The 25,759-nt window shown below is 39.1% G+C and overlaps 1 protein-coding gene across 1 annotated transcript in view; it reads left to right on the top strand.

The window, feature by feature from the left end:
* Positions 1-23,592, top strand: part of SLC18A2 (solute carrier family 18 member A2) — a 44,298-nt gene extending 20,706 nt beyond the window's left edge. Inside the window, exons 3-15 of the mRNA XM_036737162.1 lie at positions 1,040-1,098; positions 2,178-2,261; positions 2,954-3,046; positions 4,141-4,230; positions 4,322-4,365; positions 4,445-4,505; positions 10,955-11,050; positions 15,084-15,162; positions 15,361-15,412; positions 17,399-17,462; positions 20,101-20,220; positions 20,365-20,498; positions 23,488-23,592. Of these exons, the coding sequence (XP_036593057.1) occupies positions 1,040-1,098; positions 2,178-2,261; positions 2,954-3,046; positions 4,141-4,230; positions 4,322-4,365; positions 4,445-4,505; positions 10,955-11,050; positions 15,084-15,162; positions 15,361-15,412; positions 17,399-17,462; positions 20,101-20,220; positions 20,365-20,498; positions 23,488-23,592 (1,081 nt within the window). The remainder of the gene's footprint in view (positions 1-1,039; positions 1,099-2,177; positions 2,262-2,953; positions 3,047-4,140; positions 4,231-4,321; positions 4,366-4,444; positions 4,506-10,954; positions 11,051-15,083; positions 15,163-15,360; positions 15,413-17,398; positions 17,463-20,100; positions 20,221-20,364; positions 20,499-23,487) is intronic.
* Positions 23,593-25,759: the final 2,167 nt, after the last annotated feature.

Below are 25,759 nucleotides of genomic sequence, written 5' to 3'. Positions count from 1 at the left end.
TTATCATATAGTTGAACCCACCCATTTGACAGATGAGGAAACAGAGACTCAAAGAAATGATTTGCCCCAAATCCCTCATTTGTCAGTAACAGAGTTAGGACAAGAACATAGTTGGTCTTCTGATTTTTCAACCTGCTGTTCTGTGTCCTTTCATAGGAGATAAAGGGAGAGATGATCAATTTTTCACCTCTTCTCTAGGAACAAGTTTGGTTCTTACAATTAAACAAATTTCAGGGTTTTTTATATGGTTATATTCTTCCAAAGAGCATCATTGTAGTCATTGTGTTTAATTTTTTATATGTCTATGCTCTATCACCATTGTACTTATTATGTATGTTGCCTTCCTGTTTTTAAAAATGTCTATGTTCTTTCTATTAACATTGTTGTAGTCATTGTATATATTGTTTTCTTACTTTATTCTGCATTAATTCATATAAGTCTTTCCATGTTTCTCTGAATTCTTCATGTCCATTGTTTCTTTTAGAGTAGTAATATTCCATTATACTCAAGTACCAAAATGGCTACCCATTCCCCATTTGATAGACTTCCTTGAAGAAAAAATTTTATTAAGCACCTGTTATGTTGCTAGGCATTGAAATACAAAGGCAAAAAAGGAAACAGCTCTTACCATCAGGAAGCTTACATTCTACAGAGCAAACATTGCCTTTATATCTATGCCAAAGAACATTAGCCACATATGAATTTATGCTTGAAGATAGTTAAACATGGAAAGGTCAGATGGGAAGTGACAGGTATGTTACTGACAAAATACTTTTCCCTTCCCTTCATCCAAAAGAAAATCAGCTAGAGAGAATGGATGGGTTGCATCTACCAAGGAATCTTGTATGATTTTAATACGTGAGTGGGAGACGTCCTTGTACGACACGAGCTTTTGATGTCAGCATTTTGCTCTAATGAATCAAATACTTAAAAAATAGTCAACAATTAATTCCTTCTTCTTCTCTCCCTTTCCTCCCTGCCCACAAAAGAGCACAACTGAGGGCAATCCTGACGTGTTTCTGTTGGTTTTGTTTTACAGAATAGGCTACCAGATCCCGATGTTCGCAGGATTCTGTATAATGTTTGTCTCCACTATCAGTAAGTACATGCTATTTGTATCCTGGGTTGGGATGTTATACATCAGAGACTGGGCTAGAGACAGGGATTCTATACTAGCAGAGACCCCAGAAATAGATGACTACTTTCCCCAGTCTCTCTCCATACCTTATTCATTGAGCTGTTAACTGGCATCAGATCATCCAGAGATGGTTTTAATTGGCCTTTATGCCCTCAATAGCTGGCCTCATGCCAGTCAGTAACAGGGAACAGAGAAGAATGGAGGATACTGAAGGAATTCTATTCCCCAACCACACTGATTCCATAGAAGAAGAGTTCCTGGGCAGCCAACTATCTGAGGATATAAAATGTTGTTCCAGAAAGCATGCTAGGCTTAGGATCAGGAGACCTGAATCCTAATTCTACTTCAGATACTTATTAACTCTGTGTTGACGGTGAGTCATTTCACCTCGTTGAAATTAAGGATCCTTGTCCATATGAAATTGGGGATCAGAAAACCAATGCCACCTGGCTGTCTCACGGGGTTGTCATGGGGAGGAAATGTGTTTTGCAAACACTAAGTAAATATGAGTTAATATGATTAGAGCATATTACTGCTGTAGAAATGTTGGCACCACAGGGGATGCTACTGAATCCTCAGGTTGCTGCTCGGTGTCTTCCTTATCACCTTGTAAGTAACCAGGGATGGAGTTCAAGGGGAAGGACTTCAGTTGGTGCTCGATATCCCCAGTGCCCCTTCTGGGTGTGGCATGGATCCCTTTGGCAGTCTGGTGAAGCCTAAGGACCCTTTCTCAGAATGTTTTTAATGCATAAAATAACATACATAGGATTCCAAAGGAAACCAATCATACTGAAATACAATTATCAAAATATCTTTTAAAGAAAAATCGTGGACTCCAGGTTAAGAACCCCTGTTCTACATAGACTTAGCAATTGCAGAAGAAAATGCAAGCAAATGACACAGTGTTATTACTAGCACCAAGCATGACCACTATCATGTTCATTCAGTACTTCGAGAAATTATCCCAATTGAGAACGTTTTAATTCCCACTGCAATGAGACTTGGTTTATTCGCTGCCTCCCCTCTGTTCTCTTGGTAGTGTTTGCTTTTTCTGGGAGTTACGCATTACTCCTCATAGCAAGATCCTTGCAAGGCGTGGGTTCTTCTTGCTCTTCTGTAGCTGGTGAGTATGGAAACATATGCTTAATTCAATAAACTAGAATGTGTGTTCAGACCCTTCCTCCCACCCTCCCCCAGTGACCATCATGTCCCTACTTTCTGCTTACTTATTTAATTAGTGAGAAACAATCCAATTCATTGTGACATTAGATACAAGGTGTCTAAGGCCTACTGTGTCTGACATGGTGCCAGTAATGCTGTTCAATCTTGACTGTTTCTAAAAGGCCTCAGATCTTGTCTGACATCAGCATATAGAGAGAAAACCAGGACCTTAGAGGATTCAGGATCAAAGATGTAAAGCTGGCAGGGGACTTATGTAAATATGAGTTAATATGCTTGGCACATAGTAAACCCTTGATAAATTTTTGTTGACTTGCTTATTGACCTTGGAGATCATGTAGGCCAACCTCTTCATTTTATAGAAAGGTCACACGGGTAGCAATTGACAGAGCCATGATTCAAACTCAGTTCCTCTGACTCTCAGCATGGCACTCTGTCTTATTCTATCTAAATGTACCAAATCTGCAAATCAACCAGTCACTCAACAAGTATTTATTAAGCATTTAGTATGTACCAGGCACTTTGCTAGTTGCTGGGGATACAGAGAAAGGCAAAGTTGATTCACACAGACATTTGACTAAGGAAGAAAATAATTCTCTCTATTACGTTTCATTGATTTTTAAAAATTTTATTTAGGGATGGGTATGCTGGCCAGTGTTTACACAGATGATGAAGAAAGAGGCAATGCCATGGGAATTGCCTTAGGAGGTCTCGCTTTGGGAGTGCTAGGTTGGTAAAACTAAAGTATTTAAATGACCTAGGGGAAAATGATTGCTTGAATGGACTGTATGGAGCTGTTCCTTTCCTTCCCTCTTCCTCTGTTAATCATGGAGCTGTCTTAATCAGTTTCACTAGAGGCACGGTCCTTTCCCCCCAACCTCCCCCCAGGGAGGAGTCAGTGGACCAGGGCTAGCTGGTTACATAACCCCTGAGTGCAAGATTCCAGGACCAATGTGAAATCAAGGGCTGGATATGTTGTTAATGCTGAATCTAGAGATGAGCAACCCCAGAAGACACCCTGGATGCATGGAGGTTGAAGGATAGAAAATAGGGGGAAAGTGTTAGGCTATAAAATGGAGCTTTTCCTGATCGATTGGGAAGTGGGTCTACGCTGGCATGTAGAGGATCCACCAGGAAAATAAAGCATTGATCCTTTGAGTCACAGCACAACCCTTTGAGTCATCCCTTTGTTGCTCAGCACTGATGTGAGCAAGCTAACTTTAATTTCCTTATAAAGAGAAAGAGAATGAGATTTATCCCTAACAAGAACTGACTGGTGTGACCCAGAAGATGTAACTCACGTTGACAGTGTCGTTCTTGCTCCTTTTCCTTGATCCATCCTCATCTGGAAGGGTGGGGGTGATGGGGAGGGGTGTGTGTGTGTGTGTGTGTGTGTGTGTGTGTGTGAATGTGTGTGGTCTTATCACTTGCTGGCTTCCATGAATGGGAGATTCAGGATTCCAATTTCTTTACCTTTCTCTCTTTTCTTTTGAGTTTAAAAACGTAAAAGCCATATCCTTGTCGATTTCAAAGTCATGTTCTCCTTCACATATCCCCTTGTGCTCAATAGGAGATGCTTTTCCAAGTCTAAAGACCTGGTCTAATAACTGAGATACTGATTCTCTCTGACTGACCATCCTTTTCAAGGTTAGGCTTTAAAAGAATGTTTACAGGTTTTGCCTGTGTCGATATGATCCCCAGAAAAAATCGATTGCTAGGACACCTTAAACATATGAAATGAATGGGGCCATTCTGTGGCCATCCCGGCTAAGTCACTCCACGGAGACTAGGGATCTTCCCTTTCTTCTTTCTCTTCCTCATAGTGGGGCCACCCTTCGGAAGTGTGATGTACGAATTTGTGGGGAAGACTGCTCCTTTCCTGGTCCTGGCTGCCTTAATTCTGCTGGATGGAGGTTAGTAGAGGCAACACCAAGAACTGCAGGGCTGAGGATCTTCAAAGCCTACTTTCTGAAGATCCTCTTGGCCTTTTTTTTTTCTTTGCAGCTATTCAACTGTTGATTCTCCAACCATCCAGAGTTCAACCAGAAGTAAGTAGTGCTACAACAGCGTCTTTGCTGATAAACTGGGAATGTACCTTCTTTTAATCCTGAGTTCTCTCTTTGGCAGAGTCAGAAAGGAACCTCGCTAGTCACCCTGTTGAAGGATCCCTACATCTTAATTGCTGCAGGTAGTTAGTGTCTTCAGAATGATTCTTCTCTTTACCAAAAGTGCATTTTGCAAAAACTGCATATGTGTGTGTGTGTGTGTGTGTGTGTGAGAAAGAGAGAGAGAGAGAGAGAGAGAGAGAGAGAGAGAGGGAGAGAGATTCAGACAAAGAGGCTTCATAGTCTGAGGGACATCTTTGGAGTCAAGAAGATCTGCCTTAAAGTCCTGCTGCTGACACAAAGATCGTAGCTGTGTAACTATGGCCAAGCCATGTGATCTCTGAAGGACCCCCAAGCAACACTAAGACTCTAAGCTACTAATTGCAGATCTCTATCCTCGGAGGGAGTTTCTGCCTCAGGTGTTCCATTATCCACATCAGTTTCCCTAACTACAGGGTGTTCCTAAAGTCTGGACACATGGGCAAAAATTTATATTTTCAAGAAATGAAATGAATGAAATTTTCAACAACATTTTATTTAATTGGTACATTAAAAAATAACATCTTCAGTATGATTTCCATCATTTGTGATGCAAAGGTTGATGCACTTTGCAAGATTCACATGAACTCGATGCAATAACCACTTTACCATCAATTTTAGCAACTCACTCTTTATGCGTTCAATTACATGTGTTGCATCTGTGATTTTCATTGAGTATACCTTCTCCTTCAGCATACCCCAGAAAAAGAAGGTGCTGAACAACACAGAGTCTTCGGTGAAATGCTTACTGAGATATTAATGAGATTCCCTATGTGTCCAGACTTTAGGGACACCCTGTATATATGGAGAGACAGACAGAGGCAGAAGGAGAGATAGAGAGACAGAAAGAGAGAGGGAGAGAGAGGAAAAAAAGAGAAATATATATGCATGTTCCTATATATGCACATGTATATGTATATATGTTATATGCATCATGTATACATATATAAAAGCTTTAATAGTTTTAAACTGCACTAAGACTTTTGGAAAACCATATATATGTTGACAGATAGATGGACACAAACAGACAGAGATAGAGGTATAGGGAGAGGCGGAGAGGGAGAGGAAAAGACAGCTAACGCAGGGGTGGGGAACCTATAGCCTAGAGGCCACATGTGGCTTTCTAGGTCCTTGGGTGCGGCCTTTTGACTGAGTCCAAGTTTTACAGAATGAGTCCTTTTACTAAGGGGATTTGTTCTGTGAAGTTTGGATTACACTGTAATGGATAAAGATCTAGACTAGGAATAAGAAAGACTTGGATTCAAATCTTCCCTCTGACACATACTGGTTGTGTGATTTTGAGCAAGTCACTTAACCTGCCTCAGTTTACCAAGCAATCCCCTAAGACTGTAAATTGCAAAGCAGGTGTAGATTTGCCTTGGGAGATAGAATTTCTTCACTGGAAATTCCTAAACATATGAAATCATGGGTCTGATAAAAAAATGTGTGTATGTATTTTATAAGTACGTATGTATACATAAATAACCATGTGTCATAAAAATTTTCTACCCTAAATAGCCTCTGAAGCTCAGCCCAGATTATCTTTTTTCTGACTAAAGTATCCCATGGATGTGTAACTGGAGCTATTTTTAAAAAATCATTTACATTTTTATTTTACCAGAACACAAACACAAAATAGAGAAAAGAAACAAAAACATATCATAAACTTAAATACTGAAACTTAAATATAAAGTTAGAAAGAAAAAAGCATGTCATGTGCATAGCAGAACAGAGGAGAGGATTCAAAATATGTAACAATAAATTTTCATTTCAAGAAGGCCTGTATGATAAATAATACACCTTGTGTTGAGAATTGTCCGTCTTTTCTTTGCTTCCTTGTGTTTTCTTTTGTTCTCTGCTGTGCACTTTTTAACTTTGTTCTTTTTTTCCCTCCCCCTCCACCCCCAGAAGGCTACAATATAATTTAGATATTTCTTGATATATACATAGACATATAGATACATACATACACATATACATATATACATGCGTATATAGACATATACTTTCCCAAACATAATCTACTCCTGATCTTTGTTTTTATGTTTGTACATATCTTTTGTTTCCTATCCTTTCTGACTCCTCTACTTTACTTCTACCCCACTATATCTCCTTCCTGTTACTTGCCTACCCCACTCCTCCAACTAACCACCCTGCCCTCCTATTACTTGCCTTCCCCCCTCTAACGATCCCTTTCCCATCCCCCATTCCCATTAATCTAAACTCCCTTTACCTATTCCCTCATTCTCCCCTCTAAAAATCCCTCCCTTGTCCTAATCCCTCCCTTGTTCTTTCCCCCCTCACTATACCCCTACCATTTTATTTCTTCTAAATTTGGAAGATTTTTACACTCTTCTAAATATATATGTATTATTCCCTCTTAAACCTATTCCTGATGAAAGTAGGTTAACAGAACTACCAGCCCTCCTCCCCATCTAAATCCTTTGTATCCTTTCTTCTTCTTGCATCTCTTTTGTATAAAATAATTACTGTTTTTAGTTGTTTCTAAATGGTTTTACTTTTTAAATTCATATCATAGTCAGGTTTATCCCCCTTTCTTATAAGCTCAATAATTATTAATAAGAATGTTAGACATACATTTTACATTTTATGTTATATAAAAGGTAAGCAATCTGTTCTTGTGAATCCCTTATAGCCAGTCTTTAGTGTGTACCTTATGTTTCTCTTGGTTTTTGTATGTCAAATCTTCTATTAAGCTGAGGATTTTTTTAACAAAGCCTTGAAAGTCTGAGGGTTTGTCTTTTGATCTTCTGTATATTATGTTCCAAGACCTGCAGTCCTTTAATGTCTCTGCTGCCAGGTCTTGTGTAATTCTAATTTTGGCACCATTTTATTTAAATTGTTTTAATCTTGATGCTTTTAATATTTTATCCTTGCGCTGAGGGTTCTGGAATTTGACTATGATATTCCTATGAGACTTCCTCATAGGATCTCTATTAAGTGGTGTGCAATGGATTTTTTCTAACTGGAGCTATTCAAAGGCAGATGAGGGCTTCACACACACACACACACACACACACACACACACACACACACACACACACGGACACACATACACATTTTGCTGAATACAGAACATAATACCTGTATGCCAAAGGCCATTGCTCTCTATCCCTGGTCTCTATCCCTGGAACTCTCTGGAAATGAGCAATCTAACTGCAGACATTTTAGCCAGTCGGCCTAATTTATCTTGGCATATTTGAACCAAGGCAGACAACAGTCCCTGAAAGTGCTGAATGGTGTGGTGAGAGGAGTGATATTCTAAGGGAAATAAAATATCTGAGAAATAACAGAAAGGCTGACTTTTTTAAGGTAAACTCTGGTTAAATTAGGTTGCTCACTTGTATCTCTGAAACAAGAAGACTAAAAAACTACAAAACCCATGGGACCTTTTGACTCCAGCAAATAATAACGGGTTAAGTTGTTTTTCACCAAAGATCTTTCTTGCTCGCATTTTCCAGTGGCTGAAAGTTGGCTTCTTTCTGTTGGTACCAGGTATGACAAAAAAAAGTATGTTGATTATCTTATATAGGAAGAAGAGGGGCTAGCAGATGGAAATTATAGAGAGACAGATTTAGGTTTACTATAAGAAAAAAAACTTACTGATAATTAGAGCTGTTAAAAAATGAAATGATTGCCTTGGGGGGTAGTGAGCTCCCTACCATGGAAAGATTTCAGATTGTGCTAAGTCATCACATATCGAAGCTACAGAGAAAATTCATGCTTTAGGTAAGAAATGAATTAGATGTCTAAGGTAATCTCTCCTACTACATCAGGTCAATGGTCCATCCCATCCAGAATCCTGTAGCCAAGAGGACATACAAAAACTATGCCCCAAGCAGCCTGGTTGTCTTCCCTGAGGTCAACCTTGAAGAGCTATCCAGCTTCTCAGTAGGCATTCCTGAATCTGCTATTTATAAATTAGCCCAAATCCTTTTAAAATTAATTTAGCTTTCCTGTCATTACCACTTCTTGTGGGTAATGAGTTCCATAAACTAATTACCAGCTATGTGAAGTAAGGCTTTGCTTTTATGATGATTTTCATGGACAAGGGCTAATTACAATGATTATTCTGTCGGATAACCAGCAACTACAATAGTTCTTCCTTATTTGTCCACAGATATATTCTGGGGACATTAGGGAAGTTTCCTGGACCTTGGTTTTTCCATCTGTGAAACAGGGCTGTAGAATATTTGCATTTCTCACAGGAGTCACAGACAGACAGTGAAGACAGCAGACAATGCTTTGTGTAACATGGAAACTCCTTGCTAGGCGCAATGAACATGACCGAGGTTGGAACAACAGATGGGAGCAGAACTCTAAGCAGAAAGGGGGCACTTTGAGCAGCTGCTGGGGAAGCTGTTACCTTTCTGCTTTTGTGCTACGGGTCTTGTACATTATTTGCCCCTTTCTTCCAGCCACAGGAAGAAAAAAAGGCAATCAGCAATAAATGTCAAACTACTGACAGTTCCAGGTGCTGCAGCTTCCACGTGGTCAAGGGAAAGGAGATACATTTGTATTTTTATATTTGAGCATTGTTTGTACAGAAGGCCTTTAAATGTCAAGAGAATGACACAATCTTTTGCTTTCTTCATTATGTAAATACTGTAATCTTTACTGCTCTGGTTCTATGAGGACCCAAGTCTAGTCAACAGAGGGTGGATGGTAGTGCTGCCTGATGCAATCAATATTCTTTGCCCCTCTAATTTTGTACAGGAAGCTCCTATTTGCTCCAAATGATTAGAGAATGAATGGGGTGCTCTGGTTAATTGAATATTTTGATTCCCTCAAGGTTACCATAGAGATTTAATAGATTCATCTTTTTTCAAAGAATTAGAATTTCAAAGCACCTACTAAGATTATTTTTATTTATTATTATTTTATTTATTCTGTATTTACCCAACAACCTCCCATAGGGGCTCTACTCAAAACACTAGGAATTTTCCCTCTGTTCTTTGAACATCTTAGAAGCACCAGTACAGGAGGTGGGCTGTCATTTTGATGTCTTTCCTTCCATTAGATTGTAAGTTCCTCGAAGGCAGAGATTGTCTTTTGCCTCTTTTTGTATCCCCATTGTTCAACATAGTGCCTGGCACATAGTAGGTGCTTAATAAATGTTTATTGATTGATTGATTCTTCCTCCATGATCAGCAGAGGAGATTGATCTACATTGTACTGATTAAAAAGCACACCGTGGACATTGCTTTAAAGCAAAGAAGAAAGAATTTTTGGAATCATCTTAGGGGATAAGGATGAGAATTGTGATGTCATTGGTAAAGAGAATGCCCAGGTGGTGATGAAATTCCCTCTACCAATGCACATCATCATCTCCTCTGCAACTTTGAGTCTTTAGAGAGCTGTCTAGAGCATAGATGGCTGTGACTTACCTAGGGTCACAAAGCCACTATGGGACAGAAGCATGTTTTGAACACATCTTCCTGACTCTGAGGCCAGTTTTCTATCCTCTATGTCATTTTGGCTCTCATAGCATTTTATTTATCTCTTTCTCAGAATAGTTTAGAAAAAAAGGATGGTTCTGAATCTGGATGAAGACAATCTTATTCAGAAACACTGGATCTTTCAAGGCTCAGCTTACATGCCATCTCAATTCAGTTCAACAAATATTTGTAAAGCACCTACTGTGCACATTGTTAGCTGCAGAGATATTAAAATATATATCAAATAGACCCTGCTTTCAAGGGCCTTATCATATAGTGAGGAAAAAGACATTTACTTGAGTAATTATGATGCAAAGCACCATGGGATAAGTGTGAAGGGAAGATTCAGGCAAAGTGCCAAGAGAATTTGAAGAGTCACTTCTGGCTGGGGGGGTGGTGGTGGTGGTGGTGGTGTGTGGAAAAGGAGGGTGCCAGTAAAGGAAAGTTTCATAGGGGAGGTAGCATCTGAGTCAGGTCTCAAAGAAGAGAGAAACTCCAACAGATGGAGATGAGGAGACTGTCTAAAGACATGGAGAAAGGCCAGGCCAGGATGAGAGATGAATGAGAGTCGCATATTTTGGTGGAACCATGAAGAAAGTCAGTTGGAGCTTGATTGTGGAAGGCCTCGAATGCTGAGATCAGGAGGTTAAGCTTTGCTCTATAGGCCAAAGGGGAATCACTGAAGGTTCTTAAGTAACAGGATGATGCATTAGGAAGATTCCATGTGGCAATAATGTATAAGATGGATAGTACATAGACTAAGAACAAGAAAATATCAAGTGGAAGGGGTGTTTCTCTTCTGATCACAGAATATTTTATATGTATCCTCATCATATTCTATTTGAACTATAATGGTGTGTCTTGTCGCACATATTAGATTGGAAACTCCTTGGAAGTATTAACTGTCTTGCCTTTTCCTATCTTCCTAGCACAGTAACAGGTATTTCATAAAAGTTTATTAAATGAAGGGGTGAAGGAGAGTTAAGGAGAGATCCCAGAGCCCAAATGAAAGCCAACTCTCTTCTCTATTAAAGGGTCGATCTGTTTTGCAAACATGGCTATTGCAATGCTGGAACCGGCGTTACCAATCTGGATGATGGAGACCATGTGTTCCAGAAAATGGCAGCTGGGTAACGTACTGGAGTCGACTTTTCTACTCCTGGGGCTTTAACTGGGCTCTTTCCTTTGGGGTAGTCATGCAGAGTTCCTCGCGTGAAAATGACAAGCTGATTGCTTTTATTTGGTACTCTAGGAAGTGAAGGCTTATTTAAGCAGCAAGGCTTGTGGTATTTACCTTCTCAGCTCCCCCTCTGCTCATTCTAGATCTGGCCTGGAGGAGCTAGATTTGAACTAGACATTCCAGAAGCTCACACAACAATGGCCGAGTCAACATCTTCTCTACATTTCTGGAGTTACCTGAAAAGTGGCCAACTAGCCTCTGCTGGAAGACCTCCAAGGCCATGACAGAGCCCAGGGGTTGGTGGGAAGAGAGGGGTTGTTATAACCTCTTAAGACAGTCCATTGCCTTTTTGAAAGTCAGAAGACCTGGGTTTAAAAGCCAGTTCTGCCACTAATTAGCAGTGCCATCTCTGACCAATCATTCCAACTCCTGGGGGCTTCTATTTCCTCATCTGTAAAATAAGGAGTAGCTAGGTGGTACAGTGGATAGAGAGCACTGGGCCTGAAGTCAGGAAGGCCTGAGTTCAGCCAGGTGGGTACTAGCTGCGTGACCCTGGACAAATCACTTAACTTGGTTTGCCTCAGTTTCCTCATCTGTAAAATGGGCTGGAGAAGGAAATGGCAAACCACTCCAGTATCTTTGCCAAGAAAACCCCCAAATGTGGACATGACTGAAACTGGGTTTGGATTAGATAAACTCTAAAGTCTCCTTCAGGTTTAAATTTCTCTGATATACATGACAGGCTTCCTGCTACAACGGGAAGAACACTGAATCAAAAGGCAGGAAGAGTCCAGGGTTCTTGTCCAGACTACGTGACCTTAGGCAAGTGGTTTGAATTCCCAGAGCCTCAGTTTCCTCATGTGTGAAATCAAACTAATAATTCTTGCCCTTCCCAACTTGCAGAGTTGTTCTGAAGATCAAATGAGATCCTGTCTGTAAAGGAGTTTTGCAATTTAAATAGGGGTCTTCAGGGCTTCAATCCAAAGAAATATAGCCCCTCGCACAAAGTGGGTCAAGACCTTTTAACCTTTCTTGTGTTGTGGTCTGCTTTGGCAGCCTACAGTAGCCTATAGACTGCTTCTCAGATGTTTTGTTTCCTACATTGGTAACTGAAGGAAATGCTAATTGCAGGTAAGAGAGAAGTTAAAATAAAGATGTAATATTTTTTTTTGTCCAAATTCACAGACCCCCTGAAATCTTTCTATGAACCTTTGGGAAGAGGATCGATAGACTTCTGTAGGAGACATTTAGTATTTGTTGAGTGAACGTTGAACAGATGAAAGGAATGACCCTGTTGGTAATGCTTTCAGGAATTCTAGAAGGCCAGTGGGTGAAGTATTTTGTGGGGAAGGAGGGTGTTGTCTCTCACATCACACTTCCTCTAATTAGGCATTGGATCAGCCTTGTTCATTAGGCCCTGTATTCATAAACGAAGTTAGTTTTGTGGGTTTCAGTAGGTCTGCAATAGAAGACTGTGAAAAAATGAGCTATGGTCCAAGCAGACAGACTTCTGTATACAGACTACAAGCTATAGTAAATTTGCCTTAAAAGTCTTCCTAGGTCGAAATGGTTTGGGGATATTTCTGATGACTCCACTGAAATGATTTAATAACCTCACTAACTGAATGTATCCCAGCCAGCTGCTGGCTACTCAGGCAGGCTTGCTTTTCCCAGCTCTATGCTATGACTTGGGGCTTTCAATAAAATAGGTATTAAAACCTTCAGGGAAAAAAGGTGGGGGTGGAGTAGGGGTGTCTGGTTTAGACATCAGGCAAACAGGTAGGCTTCTTGGATTTATCAAGAACACAACCACGCAGGGAACTTAATAGATGGCCAGATGTAAATCTGTGCGGCAAGCAGAAGGAAGGACCTATGCATAGGTGAGAAACGTCCGCAAAATGCCATATAGGCAAAGCCAGAGTCCCCATTAGGAAATAAATACAATAAATCTACTTTTTTCATTTATTTCTGCACAGCTTTGGGAAATACCTGGATTCATTCATTTCAGTTTCTATAAGACTTGAACTTGAACTATTCTATTCAGTTCAGTCCTCACCGTGCCAAGCCCCTGTTAAATTATTCTGCTCTTCAGTTCTATTAAAATCAGCAAATACATATGTGCTAACACTGTGCTTGGAAATGGGTGGATGTAAAGATTATGTACCTTAAACTGCAAGAGACCTTACCTAGTGCAACCTCTTCATTTTACAGATGAGGAAACTGAGGTACAAAGAGTTTAAGTGACTTAGTAAATGTAAGACATAGGATTCGAACCTAGGATTCCTTACACTATATCCAACATATTGAGTTCCATATGGTCTTTATCATTTTTAGACACTGATCATATAACATAGATGCTAATGATTTACCTCATAATCAGATCAATACAATGCTATGAATAACAGCATCTCATTTGACTCTAATGACTACTCCGAAAATACTTGAATCCCTCCACCTCCAATTTTTTGGGGGGAATGATATCACCAGTGTATTGAGCTCTTGGTGAGGGATTTCTGCTACCAATGCAGACCAGCTTTTTCCTCTTCAATTTATAGTCTGAGAGCTGCCCAGGGCACTAAGAGATTCAGTGGCTTACACAGGTTGACAGAGTCAGACTGTGTAAGAAAACCCAGATCCTCTTGATGCTGCGGCCAGCTCTCGCTCCACCCACCCCATTGCACGGCCTCAGCCTCATTTTGCAAAAGAGGAACAGCTGAAGTGATTTGTCCATGTCTATAGTGCAGTAAGCTAAAGAATAGAGGCTCTGAGCTAGCTTTCCCAAGTCTAGTTCTTTTCCTAATAAACCACACTGCCTTTCCTTAATTTACTTGGCCGCTGCATCTTGTTGGGTATGGGGAAAACAATTCTCGAAGCACAAAATTAAATTTCATGTTTCGGCTCCTTAGAGCTCCCCAGTCTTGTACAATGATGTTTAAAAATTTAACTTAATGGACTGAACCCCTTGGTCTCACCATGTCAGAATGGCCAGTGGCTTCCTTGGAGGATTTGTAAGTGAATGACTACAAAAATTTTAAAAGAATCCAGTAGAACATAAGCTCCTTGAGCACAGGGAATTGGTAATTTTTGTCTTTTTATTCCTCATGTCCAACATAGTATAGATACATACTAAGTGCTCAAGAATTATTTGCTGAATTAACCTAAGTAAAAGGCAGACATTCATTTGTGTGTATGCTTTTTAAAGCACCAGCAAGGAAAGGCAAAGGTATAGCGATTTGATTTCAGCTAGGGCACCAGGAACTGAAGGTTATGTAGCTCTTGCTTAGCTTTTATTGCCTTTGGAAAGATTTGTAGTCAAATCTTTGTATCTGGGCTAGTGGGGTACACAAATCAATATCAGGATGGAGGGTAGAGTGACCTTATCTCTAAGGAAGCAACCTCAGAGGCAGAGGTTGGCAGACATCAGTGCCCATGGGCAAATTCATTGGAAGAAAACCAGGTTCGGATTTGATTAATGCAGAGTTTTTAAGGAAGCCTTTGAAGTCCTCACCAGTCAAAATGCATGACTCCAGAGTAGGATAACTAATGTGGCTAGAAGAGTATTATTCTGAAGTTTTCCAAATGACACTTGAGTTCCATTAATATTTCTGTATCTAACATATAGAGCCAGACATTCTGCACCAAGCTCTCAGATCTCGATAATTCAGAGCTGCCCGTTTTGACCTTGTGTGTAAAACTTACCACCTTTAGCAGACCTTAATATAAAAATTTCAGAGAAAGATTATGCAGTTGATAGTGAAATAAATGTCTCATTTCTATAGCATCACAAGGGCTTTGTATTTGATGGATAAATGGTTTGGGGCCTAGGCTAGACATGTAACAGACCGGATATTAGATGCTTGGGTGCAAGGCTACAGGGCTTCATGTGATATGCTCTAATCAAAACAGCTGTGCTACATTTATTAGTTTTTCTAACATTTGGCTGAAATCAGTACTGATAAGGTGTCCCTTTCATAAATTTTCAGGCGTTGCTTTCCTACCAGCTAGTATCTCTTATCTTCTTGGAACCAATATTTTTGGGATACTTGCACACAAAATGGGAAGGTAAGATTAATTTTTTTAAAAACCCATTGTACTTATAAAGGAGTTCCTTAAATGTTTTTTTCCAGTATTTCTAGCTGATCCCCAAATGTAAAGATTTCTCAATCTAAGTCCTTTTAGAAATTTCAAATGACAGTTTTGAAAAAACAAACAGAAAACAATCTACTCTCCTTGATCTCTGGGGGCTTTTTCCTTTGGCAGGTGGCTTTGTGCTCTCTTGGGGATGATCATTGTTGGAATCAGCATTTTATGTGTGAGTATGATATGACATCTTTAAAATGAAAACTCAGTTCTGTAACTAAGATCCAAAGCATTCAGCTGTGGGCAAATATTCCCAGTTCCTACCAAATATTTTTACTTCATGCTACGTATTCAAAAGTCAGTTATTTTTAGAAATTTGACCGACATTTTTATTTTCATGGACGTAATTATTATCTCTGTGCAGATGACATCCAGATAAATCTACCCCCACCTAGTTCCTCACCAACTGTATCTGTATCACCAACTGCCTATTGGACATTTCAAATTGGATGTCCTATAGGTGCCTCAAAGTCTGTATGTTCAAAACAGTGCTATTTATTTCTTCTTTCAAACTTACTTATCTTCTGAACTTCCCTATTCCTGTTTAATTTGTTGTTGTTACAGTCGTTTTTCAATTGTATCTGACTCTTCATGATATTGTTTGGGATTTTTTTGCAAAGTACTGGAGTGGTTTGCCATTTCCTCCTCCAGCCCATTTTACAGATGAGGAAACTGAGGCAAGCAGGGTTAAGTTGACTTGCCCAGGGTCACACAGCTAGTAAGTGTGTGAGGTTAGATTTGAACTTAGTAAGAGTCTCCCTGGCTCCAGGCCCCGTGTTCTATCCACTGCACCATCTGGCTACCTGCTATCCCTGTTGAAAGTGTTGCCATTTTTCTAGTCTCCCAGGTTTGCAATCTTGGTGTTATCTTTGACTCCTTCCTCTCCCTCACCCCCACACATCTAATTGATTGCCAATCTTGTCGGTTCTATCTCTACACATCTACCATCCAGCCCCTACTCAGTACTGTACTTTTGGTACCAACAACTTGGTTCAGTTTCTCAAATCCTCTCATCTGGACTACTGTAAATCTTCTAATTGGTCTCACTGTTCCAAGTGTCTCTCTTCTCCAATCTGTCCTCCACATGGCTGCCAAAATTCTTTTCCTTAAGCACAGATCTCACCACGTAAACTCTAGAGGCTCCCTATTGCTTTGAGTATCTATTTGGCATTTAAAATCCTTCACAACCTAATCCCATCCTACCTTTCCAGCCTTGGCATACATTACTCCCCATCAATACACTCTGCCATCCAGTCAAGTTGGTCTTCTTGTTCCTCACACAGAATAGTCCATTTCCCTTGTCCATACATTTGCTCTAACATTCCCCTATGCATGGGACACACCTTTTCTTCACTTTTATCTCTTAGAATCCCTTGTTTTCTTTGACATTCAACTCAAGCACTCCCTCCTATGTGAAAATGTTCCTGACTTCACGATTGCCCCAGCTGTTAATGCCCTCCCTCCCAAAACTACTCTATTTATATTATAAGTTGATGCCTGTGTTGCTGTAGAGATGAAAGACTTACTATTCTGTATTATCACACAGATAATCATACTGCCTACCTTAATAGCATATAAGCTCCTTCAGGTCAGGGACTGCTCTTGTTCCAGGGGCTAGTACTTAGTAGATGTTTAATAAATGTTTATTGATTCACTACTGAATTTTCATCATAAAACGGCTATGAATGATACTTTTTATGGCAAAGAATGAGGAAATACTGAGCTGATCCTCCTTTTCTAGGACAGAATAATTACTGCTATTACTAACACAGAGTTTGATTGCCCTTGTTGGAAAACTAACTGGAATTAAGCTGGTCTTTTTAATCTTGCTTTCTATGTTTAAGGAGATGAAGAGAGTATCTTATTTATAAGACCCTTTCTAGCTCTCAAATGCTATGATTAGGGATCTGATAACTGTGTGACCTTGGGTAAGTAATTTTACCTCCACAGGTCTCAGTTTACTCATCTGTAAAATGAGGAAGGTAAGCTAGATCATTGCTAATGTTCTATGACTCAGATTCTTATTCTCTTTCCCAATTACCAAATAAATAAATAAGTATACCAGGTTTCAAAAAAAATGTTAATGCCTTACTAAAATAAGCCTAATGGTATAGAATGAAATGGCATGATTTAAAAAAATATGTACCTTTTTCTGTAGGTACCATTTGCAAAAAACATTTATGGACTGATCGCACCAAATTTTGGAGTTGGTTTTGCAATTGGTAAGTCACATAAGCTTTGCACCAAAATGTTACATTTACTGGTTACCCCTGTTTGGAAATATTTGTTCTCATTCTGATTGATAGCAGCCTAAAACATTCTAGAAGCTTAAGATTAGATGGGCAGCAGCTTAAGGCTCAAATATAATGTGTAGTTTACCCAGATTAAAGGGACCTACTTCCAGATTTTAGTCATTTTCTTTATGAAAACCATTTTTTGCAAAAGGCTGATATTTACAAAAGGCAAGCTGACACTCTGCTGTTGACTCTGGGTAAACCGGGTATTATCTTCCACAGAGCACATTTGTACACTCTGTATCTGTGAACAAGCTTACTTATATGAGTCCCGGTATCAAATTGCAAGAGTGTCATGGCAAGGTTTAGAACTGAAAACATACATTGACTCACAGAGGGCCTAGTCAATAAGTATTTTTGTGGCCAAAGGCAACCAATTTTGTAGCATTAGCATTACAGAAATTAAGATTAGGGAATTCCTGCCACTGATTAATTTGGAAGAATTTTATACTCTATGGGTATAAACACACAGAACATTCATGATGAATCTAACTGCATTGAAATAAATCCTGGGACAAGAGCAGAAATGAAAGATTTGGACTATGCTATAGTCTCATTTTCTATAGAAGTGACATGAAAATTCATTACTACAATGGTATCTATTATATGCTCTAGGTGCCACACCGGGGTGAGGATGGCACAAAGTTGAGGGGACCCCTTCCAGAGCTGAGACCAGGCAAGCAGGGTGTGTGCACAAAGTGAGGTTCAGAAATGAAGGGAACTGAGGAATGAGAACACAGATACCTTGGGAGCTTAGCAAGAGCTCAGGAACAAGAGATCCGTGGGAACCAATAAGAGATACAGGGAAAGACTGAACAAATCAAAGAGATAACAATAATGATAGCTGACATTTACATAGTTTTAGGCTCTCCAAAGCACTGCCTATAAACATTATTCTCACTTAATCCTTACTAAAACCTTTGGGAATAGGTAGTATTATCACACCCATTTTACAGATCCAAAGAAATAGGACCACAAAGATGCTATGCCTTGCCAAAGATCATGAAACTCACAAATGACAGAAATGGGATTCAAGTCCAGGACTTCTGCCCCCTAGAATCTAGTGTTCTTACCCCATCACCACCCACAACACTTTTGTGCCTCAAAAAAAATCAGAATAATTTCCTAATGTATTCCCCAAGACACTGAAATCTCTCTTCACAATGAAAAAAACCCCCCAAATCCTGCTTTTTGCTAGCCCTTGTCACCCTAACAAATTAACCGTTTCATAGCATACGCCTTATTAGCCCTCTGTAGTCCCCCACCTCTCTGCCAAGAGCAGGGAGGCTGCTTCCTCTTTTCCCTGGCACCAGAATTTGTCATTGCAGTTAACTGGCTTCCTGATAGTCCTGTACCACATCCCTATTGATAAGCATGTGTCGGCCATTGAAGACAGCATATTTAGTAACATTGTAGGGTGCTTCTCATACACTTTGTTGTAATCATTTGGCTTTTGCTCTTTTCTTGGTTCTACCTTCTTCCCTCTCTGTGCATCAACTCATGCAAAATTTTCATGTAATAAGTTCCTCTGAATTTGTCATAATCCTCATTTCTTATGGAACAATCATATTGAGCTAATGTGGCACAGTAGTAAGGTTACTGGACTTGAGAGTAATAGTATTTGAATTCAAATCCTGGCTTTGCCACTTAACTGTCACCCGTAGGGCTGTTGGCAAGCCATATCGCCTTTCTTTTGACATCCTAAGAACCTTCTATTTCTAGGAGCATGATCCTTTTTACGTTCACAGGCCACAATGTAGCCTGTGATTCCCAATTAATGGACACCTGTTTTATTTCCAGGGTTGTTGTTGTTGTTGTTGTTGCTGGTGGTGGTGGTGGTGGTGGTGGTGGTGGTGGTGTGTGTGTGTGTGTGTGTGTGTGTGTGTGTGTGTGTGTGTGTGTGTAGTTTAACACAAAAAGTACAGCTCCAAATATTTGCTATATATAGGATCTTTCTTTCTCTTTTTGACCTCCTTGGGGTATATGCCCAATGGAGGGTTGGAAAGGTCAAAGGATTATGAACAATGTTCTTTCCAACAATAGCTTGGTTCACTAATAACAAAGAAAGGACAGCCATGACTGAAGCAGCTTGTTGTTGCAGCATTAGTGACTCTTATTCCTCTTGCCTCAGGAGAGCACAGTCCTAGAAACCCTGGCCTGAAAACCTGTTTTTGTATTAATTTTTTAAAAAGCTGGCTAGGTAGTGATTCTTGAGTAAAAACAAGGTATTCCTTTGCAAGAGGAAGTTCCCTGCTGGCAATTCATGTAGGGTTAAGCAAACAAGCATTTATTATCTACTATGGTGCGAAGTGCTTTACAAATATAATCTCATTTGATCATTACACCTTAGGTGGTACATGCTATTATCCCTGTTTTAAAGATGACGAAACTGTTAAGTTAGTTGCCTGGGATCACACAGCTAGTAAGTGTCTGAAGTCAGATTTGAACACAGGTCTTCCAAATTCCAGGCCCAGGGGCTCTATCTATTGTACACTTAGCTGCCTTCTGATGTTAAAACCCAAAAGGTAATGTTCCTTTGTATAATGTTTCTCTGAATTATTGGCAGGGATGGTGGATTCCTCAATGATGCCCATCATGGGTTACCTGGTAGACCTGCGCCATGTCTCTGTCTATGGGAGTGTATATGCCATTGCAGACGTTGCCTTCTGTATGGGGTTTGCATTGGGTAAGGATAGCTGTGTTTTTTTTTTTACTAAGTACTTAAAAAGGATTAAATTATTTAATAAGCATAAAATATAACTTTAAAAATTGTACATCTTGTGGAGTACAACATTTTTAGAGAGCGCTCTAATTTTCTATTTCCTAAAAGGCCCGTCTGTTGGTGGGGCCCTTGCAAAGGCGATTGGGTTCCCGTGGCTCATGACAATTATTGGGATCATTGACATTCTCTTTGCCCCTCTCTGCTTTTTCCTTCGAAGTCCACCTGCCAAGGAAGAAAAAATGGTAAGAAATTTTAGAATGTGATGGGATATTTTCTGATTGCTAGCATGAAACTCTTATAATGGAAGGAATACTAGGTGATAGTTCTGAGCCTGTTACTAATAATTTATATTTACATATCATTGTAGAGTTAAAGAGCTTTTCTCAAAGAAAGCTTTGAGGTAGGCAGTGCAAAGGCTATCTTTGTTTTAATAATCAGTTCACAGACGGTGACTTGCCCACAATCACATGGTGGTACCACGTCTTTTAAGTCCAATGCTCTTTCTACTAAGTCATGCTTATTTCCAGTTTTGGTGACTTTGGGCAAGCCACTGCCCTTCTCTAAGTTGTCTTTTCATCATCTGAAAATAAAAGGGCTGAACAAGCTTTTAATAATGATTCTAGGAGACAGTTCTCCACTGCAGTCTCATAACTCAAATGTAAAACAGTATCTCCTTTGGAATGGAAACCTCCACAACATAATAAATTGGCTTTACTGCCTTCATGGTGTTTTAGCTAAAAGTTCCAAGGAAATTATCTCATTTTAGTGAATTGTGTATTACCAGAACAGCTCCCAATTACTCAACCACTTGTATCTTACAAGTTAAGGCTGTTTAGATGTTAGTACTAGGAGCAATGGATAAACGTGGCAGGCAGATTTTAGCTCCATATACAGGGGGTGGGGTACTCAACCACTTCTTAACAGGGAAAGCTGAGTAAGTAACAAATAGACATGTTTTAAAAGTAAAATGGGAAGACTTGGAAGTGATTTCCACATCTTTGTCCTATATGTATGTATTATCTAAAATCATGTTTCCTCACAATAGACTTTGAGGGAGTGAATATTTTGGTTTGGTTATTTGTTTCTTGGTGGGGGAAGGTCTTTGTGCACTTAGCACAGTGTCTGGCACACACGGAGTGCTTAATGTTGAGTGACAAGAACTTGGGAATGGGGGCTAGTGCCTTCCACTACATTGTGAGCTAGTACCAGCAAACCCTAAGGTACTATGTACACGTTAGCTACTTCACTCCTGTATTCCTTCCCCTAGATTGTGTAGCTATTCATTTTAATCCTGAATGTCTAAACTTGTCAATATTGGATTTTTTTTCAAGTGTATAATAATTTTTCCGTGGCACTGCTGTCTCCCCTTCATTACCCAAGATCATCATTTCCTGTCATTCTCTACTCCACTCCTTCCTGCTGAGACACAAGTAGCAGCTGTTGATTTGCAGACTCAAATGATGCCACTATGCCAGCCTCTAATTATGGGCAGTAAGTGGTACATCTCAAGTCTTTAATGACTCATCTTGCTAAGCATTTATTTAGATTTTTGACAGATTAAACTGAAAATGACTTTCTGGGAACACTATAATACCCCTTTGCTGTTATTCTTGTCTTCTTCCTCCAAAAAGGTATTATTTTTGAAAAAAAAATGAAATGTGGTACTGGCCCTCCCAGAAACTGTGGCATAGCCGAGCCCTGGTTTTTTGCAGTCAACTTCTGCGTGGCAAAGGCAATCTATGTGCCAAGGGCCTCTCACTTCCCTTGGACAAGTCTCTGAGACTAAGTTATGGATGAATTGTTTGGTGGGAGAAGTTTCCATAGTACCTAACATCAGTGAAATCACAGGTGTGGACCAAAAATAAAAATAGTATCACCCCCAATGTGTGCTAGGTGGGTATGCAGATTAGTCACCTGCAGGTAGAAGCTGGTGGTGCGATGGAAGGAATACTAACCTCCAGAAGCTCATGGGTTGTCATTCAACAAGCACCCCATGTCAGGCACTATGCTAAATGCTTTATATTATTTCAGTAGATCCTCACAAGGCCCCTATGAAAGTTACGATTATTACCCCCATTTTACAGAGAAGGAAATTAAGGCTGATTAGATGAATGACTTGCCCAGTCACCCAGCTAATAACTCTGAGTTAGGATGTGAGGTAGGATCCAATTTCAGGTCTTTCTAACTCCAAGACCAGCACTCAATTTACTATGCCACGCTGACTCCAAGTCAGGTATAAAACCTTTGCAGAAAACCTTCCTAGGCAAGACGGAAGGCAGTGCGGCACAAAACACCCATACTGGACTTACACGACCAGGGGTCCATTCTTGTTGCTAATGTTAAACCTGCGTCTAAAGAGGCAAATCATGCCCCCCTTTGGACTTCACTTTCCTCTTCTGTAAAAAAAAAGGGATTAGACTGGATAGTCTCTCAAGGCTTCTTCCAGTTCCAAGACTCTACAACAGTATTTGGCGGTGGTTGTTCAGTTGTGTCCAACTCTTCATGACCCCATTTAAGGTTTTCTTGACAAAGACAGGAGTAGTATGCCATTTCCTTCTCTAGTGGTTTAAGAAGAACAAGGTTAAATGACTTGTTCATGGTCGCATAGCTAGCATCTGAGGCCATATTTGAACTCAAGATGAGTCTTCCGCACTCCAGGCCTGGCACTCTATCCACTGTGCCACCTGGTTGCCCCTCTAATTGTAACATTCTAAGAATAATACACCTACTTACAACTTGCATTTCCAAGATATTTTATTGTTTTATGGATTGTTGGCTACCAACCCTCATTTTGATGGGTCTAATTAAGTCACACAAAGAACTTTCAGGCTCAAGAAACTTTTCTTTTGCCTAAAGTCTTGAACTACTTTTGAAAGGTAGTAGGTGGTGCACTGGTTAAAGTAATGGACTTGAGGTAAAGAAGTTGTGAGTAAGTCTGGGCAAATCACTAGTTTCTTTTCCAGTAAAATGGGGATATTACCTACTCTCATACAAGGTGATCATGAGGGAAAATTGAGTTAACATAGGTGCACTACAAATTTAAAAGGCTAAATAAATGCTGTTAAGAAAAGCAGACCCTTGGTTTGGGCACTCACTGACTGCTAGAGGTTCCAGACTCTTTACTAAAAAGAACTTGCAAATGAAGAATACTTCTAAAACTCAGAATTATAATAGTAAAATTATGGTTTACATAACGAAAACCCCAAAGATAATACTACATACTTTTTTTAGGCAATCCTCATGGATCACAACTGTCCAATTAAAACAAAAATGTACACGCAGAACAACATTCAGTCATATCCAACAGTTGATGATGAAGAATCTGAGAGTGACTGACAACTTCAAAAGCCATAAGTATTCTGTTATATACAATGCAGTGTTTCCTGTGAAACAGCTCATCAAAAAATCTTAGTTGTACTGTATGCTCATGGTGTAGTAAAGAAACCAAAGGTTAAAAACATTTTTTCCCCAATGTTATGAGATTGCTAACAGCCTTATAAAGAAAAAGAAGCTTTTGTAGGGGTTTGTATAGTGTTGAAAAGTTTATTTTATGTATTTAATTTTATTAAATATTGCACAATATATTTTTATTAAACTGTAGTGTAAATCTGTATAAATAGTTGAATCTCAATCAAGTATAATTTTTTAAATTTACATTCCTGAACACTTGGCAAAAGACTTATTTTTTTTCTGAATTATTACTGGTAATGTGTATGAACATATAGCACATTATCTAGTGTATTCCAACAATGCAAAAACCGTTCAATGTTCAAAGAATAAAACCAATCCAACAATTATTTCAAAAAGTTATCCTCAATGATAGTGCTGAATTGTAATTGAACTTGTAGCATACAAGTTAAAAACTGGCAGGGGAAATTAAAATTCTTTGGAAAGTGTCATTTTTGAAGTTAAGGTTGTCACTAGAACTTGTCGATCACTTTTCCGGCATATATGTGAAGTGACACTGGCATTACTTTTCCAGGTAACTACCTATACAGTCTTTGGGAAAAAGGTGTTAACCTGAAGTTATTTTTATTCAATAGGATTTTGGTGGTAATCATAGACCCAACTAAAAAGAAATTTTGTTAAAAAGGAAGAGAAAAATACCAGCAAACATACACTGGTATTATTTTAAAAACTTCCTTTAATGCTTATTAAACCTTTGTTGGATATTTCACAGAGAGAGTAAATTATATGAGTACTCAACTTACACAATTTAGAGAGTTCATCCATGGCATGACAGATGAACTTTTAGTCCAAAATACTAAAAAGAAGCTTGAATGGTAAACAAAATCTCTTAGAACACTGTCTCGTAGTAGTAGGATATTAAATTTTGGGTTGCTTGTAACTTTAGTATTTTCTATACATCTGAAATGTTTACATAACTGATCTGTTTGAAAAAAATATAATTTAAAATGGAGGTGAAATAAAAATGGAATCACCTGTGTCCAAAGCCTCAAAGTAATGAAGAACAATTAGGTGCAGAGTAGGGTCCATTCACATATACGTTTACACAACTGTAAGAAACAAAAATAAAACTGAGCTGTCTAAAAAGTCTTAACAAGTAACAACATTCATTTCATGCAGTGTAATGTGGGATTTTACATGTGAATTAAACTATGTGCCTTTTTCCAAAGTAACAGCACATTCTGTGTAACAGTGGAGACTTGTTTACATATGGTTTTCTAAAATGTGCAAAGTGTATTTAGAGTACTGTGTATCAGTGTTGTGGTATACATGTGAAATGATGATAGTGGCTAATTTTACAGTTTTGTGATCGTAAAGCAAACAAAAGTAGCCAAACCTTAGTTATTGGTTGTTATAAAACTCTATGTTATAGACAGAGCAAAGAGCGAGTAGTTAATGAGCAAAACATATCTGATTTCATTATTTCTTATTCTCTAGGAGAGTTGCCAGTTACACTCACTACCCTTTACCTTATGGAGAGTTCATCAAGATAGTTCTATCTGATTAAAAGTTCCATTTCTCTGTGTGACATATTCAATAGAACAAGTTACCTGTCGTTTCTGATGTTGTACAAAACAGCCCAGGCGAAGCTTGGTTGGGGCTAAAACTGAAGGTCATCGTCATAAATTCTCTAATTGTGCACGGTTATACACAGGAGTGGGCCAAAAAAACCCATGAACTTTTGGGGGTTATGTGAAAGCAGCACAAAAACGAGGAACTGTACTTCAGCAGATATAATTAATTTTCTTAAGAGAACTAACTAGTCAACAGGACTTCTATCACTTACAGTCTGGGGACAGAAGATAGACATTTGAAGAGTATGAAAAATTCCAACTGAGAAAGCAAGTTAGTTAATTAAAAATAATTCTAATATTTCAGATTGGTAAGACCTGAAAAGAGGGGTACATTCCTAATTACTTACCAGAACAAAAAGATGCACCTATATATGTATGCATACATATGTATATGTTTACATATCATAATATATGTAAGCAAAATACCTTTCTCCCCACAACTGTTCTTGGAACAAAAGTAG

This window comes from Trichosurus vulpecula, chromosome 8 (assembly GCF_011100635.1).
Source record: "Trichosurus vulpecula isolate mTriVul1 chromosome 8, mTriVul1.pri, whole genome shotgun sequence".
In the NCBI taxonomy this organism is placed as follows: domain Eukaryota; kingdom Metazoa; phylum Chordata; class Mammalia; order Diprotodontia; family Phalangeridae; genus Trichosurus; species Trichosurus vulpecula.
This window is presented reverse-complemented; position numbering and strand designations above follow the sequence as displayed.